Source organism: Stegostoma tigrinum, chromosome 30, assembly GCF_030684315.1.
Source record: "Stegostoma tigrinum isolate sSteTig4 chromosome 30, sSteTig4.hap1, whole genome shotgun sequence".
NCBI classification, from domain to species: Eukaryota; Metazoa; Chordata; class Chondrichthyes; order Orectolobiformes; family Stegostomatidae; genus Stegostoma; species Stegostoma tigrinum.
The window spans coordinates 337,576-357,656 of NC_081383.1; the positions used below are offsets into that span (position 1 = coordinate 337,576).

Consider the following 20,081-nt stretch of genomic DNA (forward strand, 5'->3'; position numbering starts at 1 on the left):
TGTAGAGTACTTGGAAGTGTGTGGTAAATATGGCTAAGCCAGCACAGCTTTGTAAAGGGTAGTTCATGCCTGATAAATCTGTTACTCTTTAACCTTCTCAAAGAAGGTTAGTTAGATAAAGGACAGCCATTGGCCATGGCTTATTGGATTTCCAGAAGACATTTGACAAGTTGCCACACAGCTGCAAAATAAAATGAGCCCATGGCATTAGTCATGGTAATGGCATGGTTGGGGATTGGTTTACTGGCAGAAGTCAGAGTGTGGATAAAGATATCTTTTCAGGATGGCAACTGGTGACTAGTAGAGTTCCGTAGGGGTCAGTTGTTGGGACCACAACTAAACACGATGTATTTTAATGATGTAGTCGAAGAAGCTAAGGATATTGTTACTAAGTTTGTAGATGACACAAATGTGGTGGGGCTGGTATTGCTGAGGAAGTGGCCAAGTTGCAGAAGGATTTGGACAGGCTCAGAAAGTAAATCACATCAACACTACACTCACCAACATATTTAGTCACCTTTTTAAAATCAATTAGTCAGATAGGATTGCCCACAAACAAATTTGTGGTGACTATTTCTGATTAAACCCCTGCCTTTCCAAGTACAGGTTGATTAATCCTGTCCTGCAGAATTTTTTCCAATAATTTCCCTACCACTGGCATCAAACTGATCTGTAATTACTGGCCTGTCTCTGATACCCTCCTTGATCAAAGAAACCATGTTAGCTGTCCTCCAGTCATTTGGCAGTTCACCTGTGGTTAGTGAAGTATTAAGTACCAGCATCTGCAGTTCCCGTTATCTCTGATCTCTATTAAGTATCTCTGCCAGGGCCCCAGCAATCTCCTTGCACACTGTTGCAGTCTGGAATGCATCTCAAGAAGCCTTTGGGGGGGTTGTGTATCTGTTTGCCCGTTTAAAATATTTAGTGCCGCCTCCTTACCAATCTTAGTGTGTTCTACAACCTTACTGTCCCAAGTGAAATCCTCCCCTGTAAAGCCTTCCTTCTGTGTGAATTAAGATAAGCATTGATCTAAGAGATGACCCATGTTAACTGGCTCCACGCACAAGTTGGTGCTTAGACTCTGACAGGCCCCAACCTTACCCTTGTGATTCCCTTACTCTTAAATATACTTTTAAAAATCCTTGGTTTTTCTTGATTCCATCTGACAAAGATATTTTGTGGACTTATTTGCCCTCCTAATTTCCCTTTAAAGCAACTTCAGATACATTGTGTACTCTTGAAGCACCTGCCCTATTGTTAATACTCTGTACCTGACAGAAGATCCCTCCTTTTTCTTCACAAAACTTTGATATACCTTGATGCCCAGAGTACCCTGAACCGCTGCCTTTCTCCTTTACTCTTTGAGAATTCAGGCCCGGTATGTTTCTCAATGTATTTTTAAAATACATCTTCCAAATGTAGACTTACTTGCAAGTAGCTGCTTTCAGTCTGTTTGTTAGATTCTGATACTATTGAAATTGTCCTTCAAGTTGCCTGTTTAAACACATGATTTCTGCACTAACCTTACTGCTTTCCATAATAACTTTGAAGCAGTATGTTATGGCCAGTACCCCCAAAATGCTCACCCTTTGAAACTTCAATCCCGACTACTGTTCTCTCGAATTAGGTCTTACTTGCTGCATCTCCAGCAGGGCTATCTACATACAGTGGATGTTATTAACTTGTCTGGTATGGGTCCTTCCTGTCCCCTGTATCTAGGTCAATTTGATGATCAAGGCTCAACAGGGAAGTAATACAGACTTTTTTTAAAGAATATTTTTCATGTTTGAAATGTCTTAATGTTTTGCATTCATTCATGGCAAGAGGGCATCGCTGGCTATTTGCATTTGGGCTAGATGAGGTAAGGATGGTAGTTTCCTTCATTAAAGGTCATCAGTGAACCAGATGGGTTTTTACTGACAGTCAACAATGGAGTCATAATCATCATTAGACTTTTTTAATTTCAGATTTATTTTGTGATTTCAGCATTTTGCTTTATAAAAAGCAAAACACTACCTATAAGTTGCCCCAGTTCCAAATACAATAGAGACAGCCCCTGCATCTTCCCTAAATTTGCACTTAGAACATAGAACATAGAAAAATACAGCACAGTACAGGCCCTTCGGCCCACGATGTTGTGCCGTGGAGTAATCCTAATCCAAAAGTAAAATAACCTAACCTACATTCCCCTCAATTCACTGCTGTCCATGTGCATGTCCAGCAGTCGCTTAAATGTCACTAATGACTCCGCTTCCATGACTACCACTGGTAGACTGTTCCACGCGCTCACAACTCTCTGGGTGAAGAACCTCCCTCTGACGTCTCCTCTATACCTTCCTCCTAACACCTTAAAACTATGATCCCTCGTGGCAGTCAATCCTGCCCTGGGGAAAAGTCTCTGGCTATTGACTCTATCCATGCCTCTCATTAACTTGTACACCTCGATCAGGTCACCTCCCTTCCTCCTTCTCTCCAGAGAGAAAAATTCGAGCTCAGTCAACCTCTCCTCGTAAGACAAGCCCTCCAGTCCAGGCAGCATCCTGGTAAACCTCCTTTGCACCCTCTCCAAAGCCTCCCCATCTTTCCTATAATAGGGCGACCAGAACTGGACACAATATTCCAAGTGTGGTCTCACCAGAGTTTTGTACAGCTGCAGCATAACCTCGCAACTCTTAAACTCGATCCCCCTGTTAATGAAAGCCAAAACACCATATGCTTTCTTAACCTTATCCACCTGGGTGGCAACTTTGAGGGAGCTATGCACTTGAAACCCAAGATCCCGCTGTTCCTCCACACTGCCGAGAATCCTGCCTTTAATCCTATATTCAGGATTTAAGTTCGACCTTCCAAAATGCATCACTTCACATTTATCCAGGTTGAACTCCATCTGCCATTTCTCAGCCCAGTTCTGCATTCTGTCAATGTCACTTTTTAACTCATTGCCCAGACGTTAGCATGTGTTTTCTGTATGGATGTTTTTGTTGCTGCTGATGTGTTATCCTGAGAAGATGCATTAGAATGCCCCATATTCGCTGCAGACAGGTGCATAATTCTTAAGTCCCAAATGGTGATTGAATTGCTAATTACAAGTTGGATGGATATCTTTTGAATATTGCATATAAGCAACTGTTTGTTACCATAACCCTGCATGAATAGAATGTCTGAATAAGGTGGTGAATCTGTATAAATTAGTCATTTACCTTTCAGGATCCTTGTGGACCAGCAAAGAGAAATTGGAGCAATTGCTTTCATTGCAATGAGGAACCACCTTCAAATTGTTTCTGATCACTGATTTGCAGAATTGCATCTCAAATCATTTTAGTTATGTTGATAATTTGACTCCCATTCAAATTACCAAAAGCAGTTCATCAGTTACAAATTTTTTTTGCATTTAAATTGACTAAATCACGATATTTAAGGCTCATAAAGTTGTACATGCGCTCTTTTAAAAGGTTATGGGATATTTTTGATTCACCATTTGGTTTCAGGGAGAGACAGTGGTGCAACGTAATGTCAGGTAATGCAGAGCCCAGACTAGAGCCCTAGTGGAGTTAAATTCACTTAATAAATCTGGAAATGAAAGCTAGTCTCAGTAATGTTAATCACTAATGCCCTGTAGGGAAGGAAATCTGCCATCCTTACCCATTCTGGCCAACATCGGACTCTAGACCCACATCAATATGGTTGACTGACTCTTAACTGTCCTCTTTAAGCTCTTCTGTTGTAGGGAATTAGGGAGTTACTCAATTACCAGTGATACTCGTTTCCAAAAAAGAATTTTTGAAAGCTGATTCACTTGGGCTGTCTTGTAAATGTGGTTGGAAAGATCACCGATGTGAAATTAGCTTTTCCAGAGCTGCGAGAGATCCTGATGAGGGAATAGTAGAATGGGTGTTGTTGGCTTAGGCTAGCATTCACTGCCCAACTGTATTACTCAAAGGAAGTTGAGAGTCAAACACATTACTTTGGGTCTGGAGTCAAGTATAATCGAAACCAAGTAAGGACAGCAGCTTAGGGTCATTCGATTGGCAATGGTTTTTAGACATCAATAGACTTTTAATTCCATATTATTTTAATTGAATTCAAATTCTACCATCTGCCATAAAGAGATTCAAATCAGCATCCCAAGAACATTACCTGGGCCTCTTAATTAATAGTCTAGCAACAATACCACTAAGCCATAGCTTCCCTGATGTAGAAATCCCAGGACTGTGACCTAATGATTATACTTCTCCAGAGCTGTGATTTTTACTTGATGTGGTGGAAAAAAAAGCTTGGTTAACTGATGGGCAAAATTAAATACTGCAGAAATAGTGCGCAGGGCCTTGGCTGCTATCATTTTCAATTGCACCTTCTATTTCCTGTTCATAGTATACTGTGTTGGTAGAAACTAATGCTCTTCTTGAACAACTGTTACTACATAAAAGCTGGAAGCACTTACTTCCCATCCTGTTTGGAAGGATCACCAGACCCGAAATATTAACTCTGATTTTCCTTTGCAGATGCTGCCAGACCTGGTTAGCTTTCCCAGCAACTTCTGTTTTTGTTCCTGATTTACAGCATCAGCAGTTTTTCCTACTTCCCACCTATTGACTTCCTCTAATGTGAAAAGACGGAATAATGAAAGCCGTTCCATACTGGTTCACTGTATATTACCCTTGCCTTATCCAAATATTGTTCAGGGAAAGTACTACAAAAGAAAACAGAAAAAAAAGTACAGAAAAAGACAGTGATCCCCTTTTTGCTTTGAATTTAGGAGGGCTGTAGATCATTGTGAACAAATTCTCTATATGATGAGAAGGTAATTACTTTCATTCGTCCTTTTCTGTGTGCTGACAGTAATTCTTGATATTCTCACAGGTGAATGGACCAGATGGAGTTCTCCAGAATGGAACAATTGATGATGCTGTTGCCAAAGCAAGTCAATTATTACCGGAACTTAACTTTGAAGAGGATGAAGAGGATACTTACTACACAAAGGATCTTCCTTTGCATGCCTGCAGGTACCATAGCCTGATTACCCATTTAATCTTGTAAAAAAAAGAAGTTGGAAGAAGCAGGGAAGCTAAATCTCTTGGGGACAAAGTGTAGAAAAAGTGGAAGACCATGGGCTGCATGTCCATTGGTCCTTGAAAGAGGCAGGACAAAGAAAAGCTGGATAGATACCAGGAATTCATTACCCAGTTTGGTGTCTGAAGCAGGAATTCTCAACTCATTTTAAAAGGAACCTGGATTCTCACCTGAATGTCTAACCTGCAAGGCTGCAAACCGGATGCTGCAAGGTTGAATTTAATGGGTGGCTAGTGTTTTTTTTCAACTGGGGAAGAGGTGATAGGTGGAATTGCCTTTTTGCATGCTGGATCTTTCTCTGGTTGTCGGTTTGATCTGCTTTTTGTCCTTTCCTCTGCCATTTAACTCTACAGTTGCAGAAATAGTCAAATTCCAATTCATTGAGCAGTCTGCTCTACTTTCAGAATATGAAGTGTAGAAGGGGCAAATAGCACTTTTGTCTCCTGATTAATCAGGACCTCTAGACTTGACAATTCTAACACCGTTTTTGCTGATCTCCCATATCCTTTTATTCTTAGGCACAAGACCATTCAAACTCTGCCTGTGTATTAACTGACTGCAAATCCCGTTTGCCTGTAATCCATCTGCTCACAAATCTACCTTGGCTCACATTGAAGCAATGTCATGATTCCAAAATTATTCTTGTTTTCTGAAGACTCCAATATCTAGATTATCTTCTAGCCCCACAGCCCTCTTAGGTATACCTGCTTCTCTTGACTCTGGCATCTTGATCCTCACAGATTATAATGGCATCACTGTAGGTCTGACCTTTTGATGTCCTAGGTCATTTGCTTTGAAATTCAGCCCGTACATCTTTGCACCTCTGGATCTCACATTCCTATTTTAGGACATCTTTAAAACATACAGTTTTGAGAAAGCTTTTGGTCTTTTAAACTCATGAACCAAAGTTTGATAGACCTCACCTTCGATACCCACAACTTCCATCAGGGGAGCAAATATATGGGGTCATTACCATTGGAAGTTCCCCTCCAAGCCACTCACTATCCTGTCTTGAAAATATATCACCATTTCTTCAGTGTTGCTGATATTGGCATTGTGGATCAACCTTTGGAATGTGAACCGCAGTGATTCAAGAAAGCAGCTCGCCACCATTTTCTCAAAGGCAACTGACAGCCGATAAATGCTGTCCCAGCCAGTGAGGCCCACATTCTGTAAGTGAATTTGGAAAAAAAAACCCTGCCCCTCTTGCATTAGTCCTCTGGCTTTAAAAGATTGCTCCCCTAAATTAGCACATGATTGCCCATCTTTGCACATCAAAATATTTTTGTAATGTTTTTAGACCAGCACAGAGTACATCATGTGCTGCCTTCAGAGCTTCAAGAGGTCAAAGTAACCAGCATGTATTTCTAGTAATATACCCCCACATATTACATGGTGCAGTGGTTTTGTTTCACATGATGCATGAGTATCTTGTTAACAGGTTTGTGTTCAGTGGCAACATTTGGCCAATAACTAGTAATTGCACTTCAAACCACTTCCATTTCTAATTTTGCTACACTGCAAACCTTAACCATGAATAATGTATTTGTAAATAAGCACCCCCCCCCCCCTCCGTTAAGTATGCTTAAGGTATTGGAGGGCGAATTATATTTGTCCTGCACAAGTCATCTTTGCCTTTTTAACCTGAAATTAATCCCTTGTTGGAAAAAGCTGCTTGAGCGACACCCCTAATGAATGATTTTTATCTGCTGCTGAATTTGTGTTCCTAGTCCTTTCCTCCATTTCCTTTTTGTAGAAAGTATTGTTCCAGTGGGAACTAGTTGGCTAGACCATTGTGCTTAGTAATGCCTCCGCTCAGGTTCATTCCCCATATCAATTGATAGATATAGGGAGCTGCATTGCCTCTTGCCTGTTGCGATCTGATGGCATTGAAAAGTGTGGAGAGCTGTGATTACCAAACATCAGACGACAAGGGTGCTACATGACAAGGTTCTCCCCAAATCTGGTTTTACCTGCCGGAATACAAGTCAGTGAAATTCTGGATCTATTGGTGAAAGTTGTTAGCTCAACTCATTCTATTCGCTTTGCAGTTATTGTGGAATTCATGATCCAGCCTGTGTCGTTTACTGCAACACCAGCAAGAAGTGGTTCTGTAATGGCCGTGGAAACACCTCTGGCAGGTAAGTGAGTGCTGTGATGATCAAATTATGCCCTTTGAACCATTCTAACCCTGAAGAATTTCTCAGTTGGCCACACTCTTAACAGAGTTTGAAGTTTGTGGGATACTTCTGTATGTTGGATGTGAACCTTCAAACTGAAGCTCCACTTGCTTACTCTGATATCAAAGATCCCACATCATCCTTTGTAAAGGAGAATGCAGTTCCCAGGTGCATTTGGTAATATGCGTCTCTAAACATTCACAATCACCCCTACACCCGTGGTGCCTTCCCCTCCAACCTACCCACGGGGTGAATTTGCATTTGCAGAGACATTCTATTTTGTTTCAAAAGCGCACAGTTTGTAGATAGTCAATATGGAATTTTATAAATTCCTACTTTAGAAACAAGACCAGTCCGACTCCAAGTTAAGATACAGACGAATTGTAAACGAGGCCTCACACCTCACCCCTGTCTGCCCTGAGATGTCACCTAAGAAGTACTGATAATGTGTTTAGTTATCTTGGGGCACTGACTTGAAAGAAATTCCGCGACTTGCATGTTAATCTGTTGAACATAAGAACTAGGTGCCGGAGGAGGCCATCTGGTCCCTCGAGCCTGCCCTGCCATTTAATAAGATCATGGCTGATCTTTTTGAGACTCAGCTCCAATTACCCGCCCACTCGCCATAACCCTTAATTCCTTTACTGTTCAAAAATTCACCTAGCCTTGCCTTAAAAAAATTCAGTGAGGTAGCTTCAGCCGCATCACTGGGCAGGGAATTCCACAGATTCACAACCCTTTGGGTGAAGAAGTTCCTCCTGACCTCAGTCCTACATCTACTTCCCTTTATTTTGAGGCAATGCCCTCCAACCCTAGTTTCATCTGTTTGCGGAAACAACCTCCCTGCCTCCACCTTATCTATTCCCTTCATAATCTGATATGTTTCTCTAAGATCGCCTCATATTCTTCTGAATTCCAATGAGTATAAACCCAGTCTACTCAGTCTCTCCTCATAATCCAACCCTCTCAACACTGGCATCAATTGAGTGAATCTCCTTTGTATCCCTTCCAGTGCAATTATATCTCTTCTCAAATAAGGAGACCAAAACTGCTCACAGTACTCCAGGTGTGGCCTCACCAGGACCCTATACAGCTGCAGCATAGCCCCCCTGTTTTTAAACTCCATCCCTCTATCAATGGCAGACAAAATTTCATTTGCCTTTTTAATCACCTGCTGCACCTGCAATCCGACTTCTGGTGATTCATGCAGAAGGACACCCAAGTCCCTCTGCACAGCAGCATGCTACAGTATTTTACCATTTAAAACGTTGTCCATTTTGCTGTTGTTCCTACCAAGATGGGTGACCTTACACTCATCAACATTGTACTCTATCTGCCAGACCTTTGCCCACTCATTTAGACTATCTATATCCCTCTGCAGACCCATGTTTTCTGCACACTTTGGTCTGCCCTCACCTTAGTGTCATCTGCGAATTTTGACACGCCACATTTAGTCCCCAACTCCAAATCATCTTTGTAAATTGTAAACAACTGAGGTCACAACATTGACCCCTGAGGCACACCACTAGCCACTGGCTGCCAACCATGAAAAACACCCATTTACCCCTACTCTTTGCTTTCTACTGGTCAACCATTCCTCTATCTATGCCAATAAATTACCTGTAATACTGTGCAACTTCCCTCTGATGAAGGGTCTAGGCCCGAAACGTCAGCTTTTGTGCTCCTGAGATGCTGCTTGGCCTGCTGTGTTCATCCAGCCTCTCATTTTTTTTATCTTGTGTAGCAGCCTTTGGTATGGCACCTTGTCAAATGCCTTCTGGAAATCCAGATACACCACATCCACAGGTTCCCCATGTGCAAGTAATGTCCTCAAAGAATGCCACCAGATTAGTTAAACATGACCTACCCTTCATGAACCCATGCTGGGTATTCCTAGTGGCACAACTTATATGCAGATGTCTTGCTTTTTCTTCCTTAATGATAAATTCAAGTATTTTCCACTCTACTGAAGTTAAGCTAACTGGCCTATAGTTACCTCCTTTTTGTCTATTCCCTTTTTAAAAAGTGGCGTCACATTAGCTGTTTCCCAATCTGCGGGAACCACCCCAGAGCCCAGTGAATTTTGGTTAAATAACTACTAGCGCATTTGCTATTACCCCCTGCCCCCCCACCACCTCTTTTGGTCCCCTGGGATGCATTTCATCAGAGCCAGGAGACTTGTCTACCTTTTAGCCCCATTAGCTTGCCCAGCACTGCCTCCTTAGTGATAATTTCTAGTTCCTCACCTGCTATAACTTTCTTGCTGTTATTTTTCGGCGTGTTATTTGTGTCTTCCACTGTGAAGACCGACACGAAATAACTGTTTAATGTCTCAGCTATTTCCTCATTCTCAGTTAGTAAATTGGCCTTCTCATCCTCTAAAGGACCAGTGTTTACCTTCGCCACTCTTTTACGATTTACATATTGATAGAAACTTTTGCTGCCTGTTTTTATATTCTGAGCTAGTTTGCTCTCATGATCTACCTTACTTTTCTTTATAACGTTTTTTGTGGCTTTTTGTTGGCCTTTAAAAATTTCCCAGCTTACTAGTTTCCCACTGTGCTTTGCTTTTATTTTGTATGTGTTTTTCTTCAATCCGATAACTAATTGCCTTTATTTCCTTAGACATCCATGGCTGGCTCTCTCTTTTCCTACAGTTCTTCCTTATCCGTGGAATATACTTCTACTGAGCACTGTGAAAAATTGTTTTGAAAGTCCTCCTCTGTTCCTGAATTGACCCACCATAAAGCTTTTGCTTCCATTCTACCTTAGCTAACTCCTCCCTCAAACCTTCATAGTCTCCTTTGTCTAAGCACAGGACACAGGTACTGGATTTAACTTTCTCACACTCCATCTGTATTTTAAATTCAACCGTACTGTGATCGCTCTTTCCGAGAGGATCCCTAACTATGAGATCATTAATTATTCCTGTGTCATTACACAGGACTAGATCTAGGATTGCTTGCTCCCTCGTAGGTTCCATTACACATTGTTCAAAGAAGTTATCGCGGATGCCTTCTATGAGCCCCTCCTCAAGGTTCCCATGACTGACTTGGTTTGACCAATTGATATATCGATTAAAATTCCCTCATGACAGTTTCTGTACCATTTTTTTCACATGCATTAGCTATTTCTATGTTTATTGCCTGCCCCACCACGATGTCGTTATTTGGTGGCCTATAGACCACACCTATCAGTGACGACTTCTCCCTGCTATTCCTAATTTCCACCCAAATGGATTCAAAGTTTTGTTCAGTAGAACCTATATCATCTCTCACTGCCACCCTGATATCATTCCTAAAAATCAGAGCAACCTCCCTTACCATCCTGTCTGTCCTTCTGAACAGTGTGATATACCCCTGGATATGTAACTCCCCGGCATGACCATCCTGTAGCCATGTCTCTGGCCACTAAATCGTACCCGTTTACCACGATTTGCACAGTCGACTGATCCACCTTGTTTTGAATGCTCCGATCAGATAAAGTGCCCGTATGCCAGTTTTTACACCTTTTTGGGTTCTGTTACCTCCATTACTAACAGTTCTTGAGTTCTCCTTCTCTTAACTTTTTTTCCTAATTTTCAATGGAGTTGAAGTTACCTCGCCACCTGCTATCCTGCTGCTTTTCCTTACAGTAATTGTTCTCTCTCTACGCTCACTTCTCTCGGGCATCTCCTTTCTAACTTATTTAAGCAACCACTGTAGGTTTGTTCAATACATTTGCATCAGTCCTATGATCCTTGATCTTTTGTTTATAAATTCTGGGCCTGATGCCATCTCTCTCTCTAACACCTGAGGAATGAGATTTTGAAAGCTTGTGTTTTCAAATAAACCTCTTGGACTTTCACCTGGTGCTGTGACTTCTGACCTAAACTAGAAACAGGTTATGTGGCCACTCCATCCACTGCTGCTTGTGGACAGATTGACTGTTTTGATTGCACTTACCGTAGTAACTGAGAATTAAATTAATAGAAATAGTGCTAGACTTGGTTTCGTGACACCCGTGATGCACTATTGAAATACTTCAACTTAAATCCGTTCTCTCATAGACTTGTTAACCTCACCACACTATTGTCAATTTTTATTCAGCGATATGGGAATTTGGAAGTGAATTTTTGGAACACTAGCCTCGCTGTAAAAACTAGACTCTTCAATGCCATATTTAACACCATCTTTGCATGTTGAATTTTAACGTTTGAGGTTCTATTTATTTGTGTCCCTGCCTCTAATATTCCTTTGCATTGAATAAAGAGTAAACTTAAACGTATTTAACTTCTTTATTTCTAACAAATAAAACTATTCATCTTCAAGTAAATTTTCATTTTGATAAAAGCCCTAGTATTTATATAGTGCCTTACACCAAACTTGCAATGCTTTACACTAATTTAGTCCGTTTTCGTACTGTAGATGCTGTTGTAATATTCAAAGCGAATGCTACCAATTTGTGTAATACACACTCTCTCATAAATAAATGTGTTAAGTCCATTTTTATGATTTTGTATCAGAGAAATATTGACAAGGTCGTTTTAGAACTAACTAAACTGGTACTTTTTTGAAATCATGCATAGAATCTTTTATGCAAAACTGAAAAAGCAAACAGCTTCAGTTTAAATTCTGGTCCAAGAAATGGCACTGTCAGTAATGCATTGGAACGTCGGCCTTGATTTATCTGCCTTGGAAGGGGACTTGAACCGACATCTTGTGACTCTGAGACAAGACCATTACCAACTGAACTGTTGCTAACTCTTCTGGGTGAATTAGCAGCTCAATTTATTTATAATGTGCAGTGCTACTAAAAATGTTGGAAGGTTATTTATTTTGACAGATTCTGAGAATCAGTGAGTTATAGATTGCGGTTGCAAAAGTGGGCATAGTAGAATTAAATATTAAAGACTCACTTTGTTTTCATTAGTCAAAACTTCCTCTTAATGCTAGTGAAATAACAAAGTGAGAAATTAAGTCTTATTCTATACATCCTACAGCTGCAGTATTATTGTCATGCAATGCTGCTAAGCATTGAGTAATTGGCTAAACTCTGTGTCAAGCCTATTATACCAAGTATCATGTATCTTTTTAAATGTTAGTGAAATGTACCTGAAATGTCTTTTCATGTCACTCTGCCTCTGACAGAATTCTTAAGACTTAAAATACGTGAGGTGAAGCTGTCTTCTCAATGGGTATCCAGGCTGACGTTTCAGTGCAGTAATGAGGAATGCTGCTCTGTCTGGGGCGCTGTTACTCTGAAGAGCTGCTAAATATCCTGCCAATTCAGATGAATGTAAATAATACTCTGACTGTCTTGGAAGATAGTTTTCCCTAGTATTCTGAACAATATTTGTCCATCCACATAATCAGAAGTGGTTTTTAACTCATTAAAATATTTATTTGCAATTTGGCCTCAAAACGAAGACCATAAGAATAAAGGACCTGAAATTAGGCCATTCAGCCCATCGAGTCTGCTCTGCCATTCAATCATGGCTGATAAGTTCCTCAACCCCATTCTCCTGATTTCTCCCCATAACCCTTGATCCCCATGACCATCAAGAACCTATCTATCTTAGTCTTAATGACCTGGCCTCCCCAGCCTTCTATGGCAGTGAATCCCATGAACTCACCACTCTCTGGCTGAAGAAGTTTCTCCTTATCTCCGTTCTAAAACGTCTTCCCTTTACTCTAAGGCTATGCCCTCAAATCCTAGTCTTTCATACCAGTGGAAACATTTTCCCTACATCCACTCTGTCCAGGCCAATCAGTATTCTGCAAGTTTCAATTAGATATTCCTTCATCCTTCTAAACTTCAAGTATAGACCCAGACTCCTCAAACATTCCTCATATGTTAAACTTTTCATTCCTGGGGCCATTTTCATTAACCTGGCCCCAGGGCCAGTACAATCTTTCCTGCGATTATGGGGCCCAGAACTATGCACAATACTCCAAATGTGGCCTTTTATAGCCTCAGAATTGCATCCCACCTTTTTATATTCCAAGTCCCCTCAAAATAAATGCTAAAGTTGCATTTGCCTTCCTTACTACTGACTTGACCTGCAATGCTACCAGCCCTCGAGAGAATCATGGACTCCATCTCCCAAGTCTGTTTGCACCTCAGATATCTGAATTTACTCCCAATTTAGAAAATAGTCCATCCCTCTCTTCTTACGAAAGTGCATGACCTCATACTTTCCCATGTCGTACTCCATCTGCCACTTCTTTGCCCACTTTCCTAACCTGTCCAAATCCTTCCGCAGCCTCCCAGCATCCTCGACACTTCCTGTCCCTCTACGTAGCTTTGTATTATCTGCAAACTTGGCCAGAATGCACTCAGTTCCTTCATCAGGATTTTGGTTCCAACAGTGACCCTTATGGAACACCACTTATCACCAGCTGCCATCCTAAGAAAGACCATTTTAATCCTGCTTGCTGTCTTGCACAAAGCAATCTTCTTTCCATGGTAGCACCTTGCCTCTTTAAGCTATGGGCCCTTATCTTACTCAGCAACCTCCTGTGCAGCACCCTTATCAAAGGTCTTCTTGACGTCCAGGTGATAACATCCATTGGCTGTCCATGGTCTAACCTGCTCGCTACTTCCTCAAAGAATTCTAACAGATTTGTCAGGTGTGACCTCCCCTTGATGAAGCCATGTTGACTTCCCTGTTTTACCATGCACTTCCAAGTACTCAAAAATATCATCCTTCACAATGGGCTGTCAGATCTTACCCATGACCGAGGTTAGGCTAACCAGCCTGTAGTTTTCAGTCGTTTGCTTTACTCCCTTTTTAAACAGGGGTGTCACATTCATGATTTTCCAGCCCTCTGGCACTCTCTCTGACTCAACAATTCCTGAAAGATCACCGCTAATACCTTCACTATCTGTTCAGATATCTCCTTAGGAACTCCTAGGGTGTAGTCCATCTGGTCTGGGTAATTTCTCCACCTTCAGGCCATTCAGTTTTTCTAGCACCTTCTCCTTGGTGATGGCCGTCGTACTCAGCTCTGCCCCTGAATCTTGAATTTTTGGGATATTACTTGTGTCTTCCACCGTGAAGACTGACGCAAAGGAATTATTAGTTCCTCAACCGTCTCCTTGTTCCCCACTACTATCTCCATCATTTCCCAGCTGTCCAATGTCCTCTTTTGCCCTTTATATTTCTAAAGAAACTCTTACAGTCCTTCTTTTATAATACTGGCTGGCTTATCCTCATATTTAATCTTAGACTGTAGAGCATTCGGCCCTTCAAGCCAGCACCACCATTCGTTACGATCGTGGCTGATCTCCCTCTATTTTTTTTTGTTGTCCTCTGTTGGTCTTCATAGCTATCGTATATTTCAGAAGTCTTTAGGGATGCCCTGAGACATGAAAGACATGATATTTGTTCAAATTAATTTCCTTTGTCCAGGTTAAGTGCCAGAATTAGCTTTTTTAACTGTCAGCTGGGTGAGGGCTCATCTTTGATTTTCAAGTAGCCTCGATTTCCTTTGGTTTGATCTTGCAGCCATATTGTAAATCACCTGGTGAGAGCCAAGTGCAAGGAAGTGACTCTTCACAAAGATGGGCCATTGGGAGAGACGGTCCTGGAGTGTTACAATTGTGGTTGCAGGAATGTGTTCCTCCTGGGTTTCATCCCTGCCAAGGCTGATTCTGTGGTGGTGCTGCTGTGCAGGTGAGTGAATTTTGTCTGAAGCTGCAAAGACTTATGGCTAAACTACAGAGACAGAGGAAGATTGAGAGAGAGTTGAGTTAGGAATGACATTGGAAGAACATCTTAGAGCAGATATTAACACATTTTAATTTTTTAAAGGAGAAATATGCAAATACCTAATAAAATTGAGGAATAAAACCTTCTTGTCAGGATGATCATATCACAACTGTCAAAATAGTACAAAGGGAAAAAATGAGGCACTCTTGCACATGCTAAATGTAGTAGGAAAATGTGTAATGTTAGAGGACTGGTGTATACCTAATCTATAATTCAAGAGAGAATGTGCCCAGAGAAAGATATGGCCCACAGTTTAGTATTGGCAGTGGAAAAAGTAATGAAATAAATTCTAAAGTTTTTAATTTAGAAAAGGAGCACATGTTAGAAGCCAAAAATGCAATTTGTACTTGCCACGGATTTCGGAAGGGGCAGTATTGCTTAACCAACTTTATTGGATGAGATAGTAGAGAATGGAAGGGCATTTTTTTTTTCAGTAATTCCAAAATGTTTAGGTTACCACATAATAGATTAGTGAATGTGAAGATGTATGCAGTTAGGGATTGAATAGTTAAGTGCATAACTAATTGGCTAATGAGCCAATGTAGAACGTAGAGTGTATTCTGTACCAGAAAGTTAGAGGGTATCCGACAGTATCAGTGCTGAGCCATTGTTAATGAAGAAAACAGTTTCTAAATAGAGGCTAATGGCTAATACTGAGGAGGAATGCAATAAATTTCAAGGCATGAATAGACTTGGCAAATAGGGATTAGCGAATGTGTTTCAATACTTGCTGGTATTTCAAAAGCAAAATTCAGGTGCTAGAAATATGCAGCAGGGCTAGTAAAACGTGCATCTGTTAAAGGAATAACGATAACACTTCAGATTGATGTTATTTTAATCAGATCTAAATCAGTTAAAAGTTTACTGGGTTTTTGAAAAATTCCCAGCTAGGAAAAGGGGAAGAGAACTAAAAAGGTTGTAAACGGGAAGAGAGGTGAAATGATGAAAAGGGGTGAGAGTGAAAAGCAATGAGATCATAATTAGACAAGTACAGAAACAAAATATGCTTCCAATGAATGGGGAAATGGGGGGGAAATAAAATCTCTAGCTGTCCAAAACAAAACAAGACCAAAAAAAAGGGAGACAGATTCTGAAAAAGGGTCCAGACCTGGAACGTCAGCTTTCCTGCTCCTCTGATGCTGCTTGGCCTGCTTTGTTCATAAAGCTTTACAACTTTGTATCCTAAAACAAATAATGGGATAGATGTTATGATGCAAAATTGTTCAGCTTGAATCTGGAAGACCTGCCAAGTCTCTTGTTGATAGATGCCCATGTTGAGTTCCAGTGAAATAGTGTAAGAGGCTGAGGACATAAGTGGGAGTGGGACAGAGGATTAAGATGACAGGCTGCCAGGGCTCAGGGTAGAAGTTGCAGACTGAAAAGAGGTATTTTATAAAACAGTTACACAAACTGTTTGATCTCCCCAGCAGAAACTGCACTGTATGTAATGCTTGCAGTGTGTTAATACTAAATAGCTGTTTCACCTGGCCTCTTCTGCCCTGCCATTCAGTTATGGTTACAAGTCAGTTGTACAATCCACATCTCCAGAATTAAAATCTTTCTGCTGTCAGTTTTTTTTTGTCAAACATGTGCATTTCTGTGACTAGGTTGTGGAAGCTTGTTAGTGGAGGGGAGGAGATACATGCAAAGCAAATTTCCTCATCTTTGGAAATAAACAAACATAACTTCCAACGCAGGATGCAAATACTTTATTCTCCATTTGCAAACAATGAAATTTGAGTGAATTAAGAGACAAACACCATGTTTTAGATTTTGTTTTTTAATCAATCTGTTATGATATATTACCATACATGTCTGGAACATATATCACTTGAATCCAAACATTCTGGTCATGTTGGGATGCTATCACTGCTCCAGAAGAGTATCTACCACTATTGTAATACAGTTGGCTCAAGCAACATTTGATACTGTGGTTACACAAACTCACTATCTCATCTGAACCATTAATGTTGTAATAATTTTGGGAAATAGAGTTCCTTTTAACCCCATTTGTGCAAGAGGAACTAATGGAACAGTAGGTGAAACATGTGCTGTCAACTTAGAATTTGAGCAGTCAGTGAATGTCAAAGCAGTAAAACCAACAACAGTGTTAGTTTAATATTAAAGCAATAAATTTAAATTTTGGCCACAATGAAAATCTGCTTTGATTTAATTCAACCCACTTCTATTGAGAACTGTAATGTGACTCTCCTTCCTCTGTGCCTTTTAATTTTCTCCCACAGACAGCCATGTGCCAGTCAGAGCAGCCTGAAAGATATCAACTGGGATAGCTCTCAGTGGCAACCACTAATCCAGGACCGTTGCTTTCTGTCTTGGTTGGTAAAGATACCTTCAGAGCAGGAGCAACTGCGAGCCCGACAGATCACAGCACAACAGATCAACAAGCTGGAGGAGCTCTGGAAGGTATGTATTGCGTAACGGGCAAGTTAATACCAACTGGCTCCAATCTAGTGCAAGAGGGAATGTAAGATATTAGAACCAGAGCAGTCAGGTGAAATGCTATCACCCCTAGAAAGTTGCTCAGCTGTTAAACTTGTCATTATAGCTTTGGCCCATGGTCTTGCATGTGGGAAGGCCTGACAACCTTCTGGAGACTGGTATGCCTATTTCCAAGTCAGTTGAATGTTAGTGATAGTGTCCCCCCTGTACTGTACACTGTTTAGTAGTAGAACTGTGTCCAAAGGCAGTAACTAGGTCTTCTCTCTTACCGAATTTTGTTAGAATGGCAGAGTAATTTGGATATAGACTGTGCTCGTTGTGCATTGCATTTTTCGCCTCTAGTGCTCAGGGTGAGAATCGAGGAGGATGCGTGTGCATTAATTTTCTGTGCAACAAGCTGATGGTATATGTAACATTCAGGGTTTTTTCCCTTTAATTATTGTAGATCTTGCTGCATTAGAATATTGCTAATAAACATTTTTTTGAAGACTTTCACCTACTTGTTGGGACAGTGTGCAACAAATACCAAAGTAAGTGGTTAGCAGCATTTAAACTGCACGAGAGGAGAATGCTGATTGTATCAGTGATAATGGGAACTGCAGATGCTGGAGAATCCAAGGTAATAAAATGTGAGGCTGGATGAACACAGCAGGCCCAGCAGCATCTCAGGTGCACAAAAGCTGACGTTCTGGGCCAAGACCCTTCATCAGAGAGGGGGACGGGGTGAGGGTTCTGGAATAAATAGGGAGAGAGGGGGAGGCGGACTGAAGGTGGAGAGGAGCGTATAGGTGGGGAGGTAGGGAGGGGATAGGTCAGTCCAGGGAAGACGGACAGGTCAAGGACGTGGGATGAGGTTAGTAGGTAGGAGATGAAGGTGTGGCTTGGGGTGGGAGGAAGAGGTGGGTGAGAAGAAGAACTGGTTAGGGAGGCAGAGACAGGCTGAACTGATTTTGGGATGCAGTGGGTGGAGAGGAAGAGCTGGGATGGTTGTGTGGTGCAGTGGGGGGAGGGGACGAACTGGGCTGGTTTTGGGATGCGGTGGTGGAAGGGGGGATTTTGAAGCTGGTGTTCTTCCTCTCACCCATCCCTTCCTCCCACCCCAAGCCGCACCTCCATCTCCTACCTACTAACCTCATCCCACCTCCTTGACCTGTCCGTCTTCCCTGGACTGACCTATCCCCTCCCTACCTCCCCACCTATACTCTCCTCTCCACCTATCTTCTTTTCTCTCCATCTTCGGTCCGCCTCCCCCTCTCTCCCTATTTACTCCAGAACCCTCACTCTATCCCCCTCTCTGATGAAGGGTCTCGGCCCGAAACGTCAGCTTTTGTGCTCCTGAGATGCTGCTGGGCCTGCTGTGTTCATCGAGCCTCACATTTTATTATCAAGGAGAATGCTGATTAGTTGGCAAATAAACTCTGGTAAAGGCTTTGTCATGAAGAATGCTCCAGTTAATGATGGTTTGAGTTAACTGCCAACCTTTGTTTAAGATTTAAACAAAGCTTGGCATTTAACAATGCAAGTTGACAGTGACTGGTCAAAACGCCACCTTGAGAAATCAATGTGTATGGCTGTCTCACATGTTGAGGTTGAAACTGGTGCAGTGTGTAAGTATTCTTTCATCTGCAAAAAATAGGGCCCTCCAAACCAATATATGTAGCTCTCAATACGCATGATTGCATGCCCGTTATAGATCTGAAATCGGTTGTCAGTATAATTCTTTGAGCAGTCAGGATAACGTAGCAGATGCTCTCCAGTTGTAGAATCGCATCTAAATTTGCATAATGAGTTTTTTGCAAATGCTGGTTGGGTGTGGTCAGTATATTGTTTGTTGCAAACAACCAAAGGGATATGCTATTTGAAATGCCTTGAAGACTAATGGTTGATACAGCTGACACACTAGCATCTTACCAGGACTGAGATTCATATGCTGCTTTATTTTCAGCAATACTCAATTTCTGTACCACTAAACGACTGGGAATATTTTGCAGATCAACACAATATTATGTCAGTGCGCCATTACTCAATGTTGATCACAGATTTATTATGTTTAAAATACTTAGTTTGATTAGAAATTGAAATGCAAAAATCTAAAATGAGGTGGGTAATACTTCCAATCCCCTCAGTATTACGTTGTAATGTAGTTTATGTTAAGGAGACTCCCTGTCTGTTTTAGGATAATCCTTCTGCCACTCTTGAGGACCTGGAGAAACCTGGAGTGGATGAAGAGCCTCAGCACGTACTACTTCGTTACGAGGATGCTTATCAATACCAGAACATCTTCGGTCCACTGGTCAAGCTGGAGGCTGACTATGACAAAAAGCTAAAGGAATCACAGGTATTGTGCAGAGTGAACATCTGCTCTCAGTGTAGCTTTTGCATACGTTTCTGATATCTTTAACAGTACTACACTTCGATCCTTTCAGGACTCTGAGAGAAATCTGGAAAATGCTCCTTTCCATGCACGTTGAATTGACCCAGTGAATTGTTGAACCCAACAGATCAGTGGCTTTTGTGATTTTCTTACTCACAAAACTACCTGCAACTGCTGTGTCCCTTTTGGCCGCGCAGCGTCCCTTAGCTTTGTCCTGCCGTCAAGTGTAACTCATAACGCCCTT

At 41.4% G+C, this 20,081-nt stretch overlaps 1 protein-coding gene across 4 annotated transcripts in view; it reads left to right on the plus strand.

Annotated features, from left to right (window-relative positions):
* The window catches only part of upf1 (UPF1 RNA helicase and ATPase), a 93,940-nt gene that overhangs the window by 26,459 nt on the left and 47,400 nt on the right, over positions 1-20,081 (plus strand). For all 4 annotated transcript variants that reach the window (XM_059638602.1, XM_059638603.1, XM_059638604.1 and 1 more), the window contains exons 2-6: positions 4,861-5,003; positions 7,122-7,211; positions 14,740-14,907; positions 17,247-17,427; positions 19,640-19,801. In XM_059638602.1, coding sequence (XP_059494585.1) covers positions 4,861-5,003; positions 7,122-7,211; positions 14,740-14,907; positions 17,247-17,427; positions 19,640-19,801 — 744 coding nt within the window. The remainder of the gene's footprint in view (positions 1-4,860; positions 5,004-7,121; positions 7,212-14,739; positions 14,908-17,246; positions 17,428-19,639; positions 19,802-20,081) is intronic.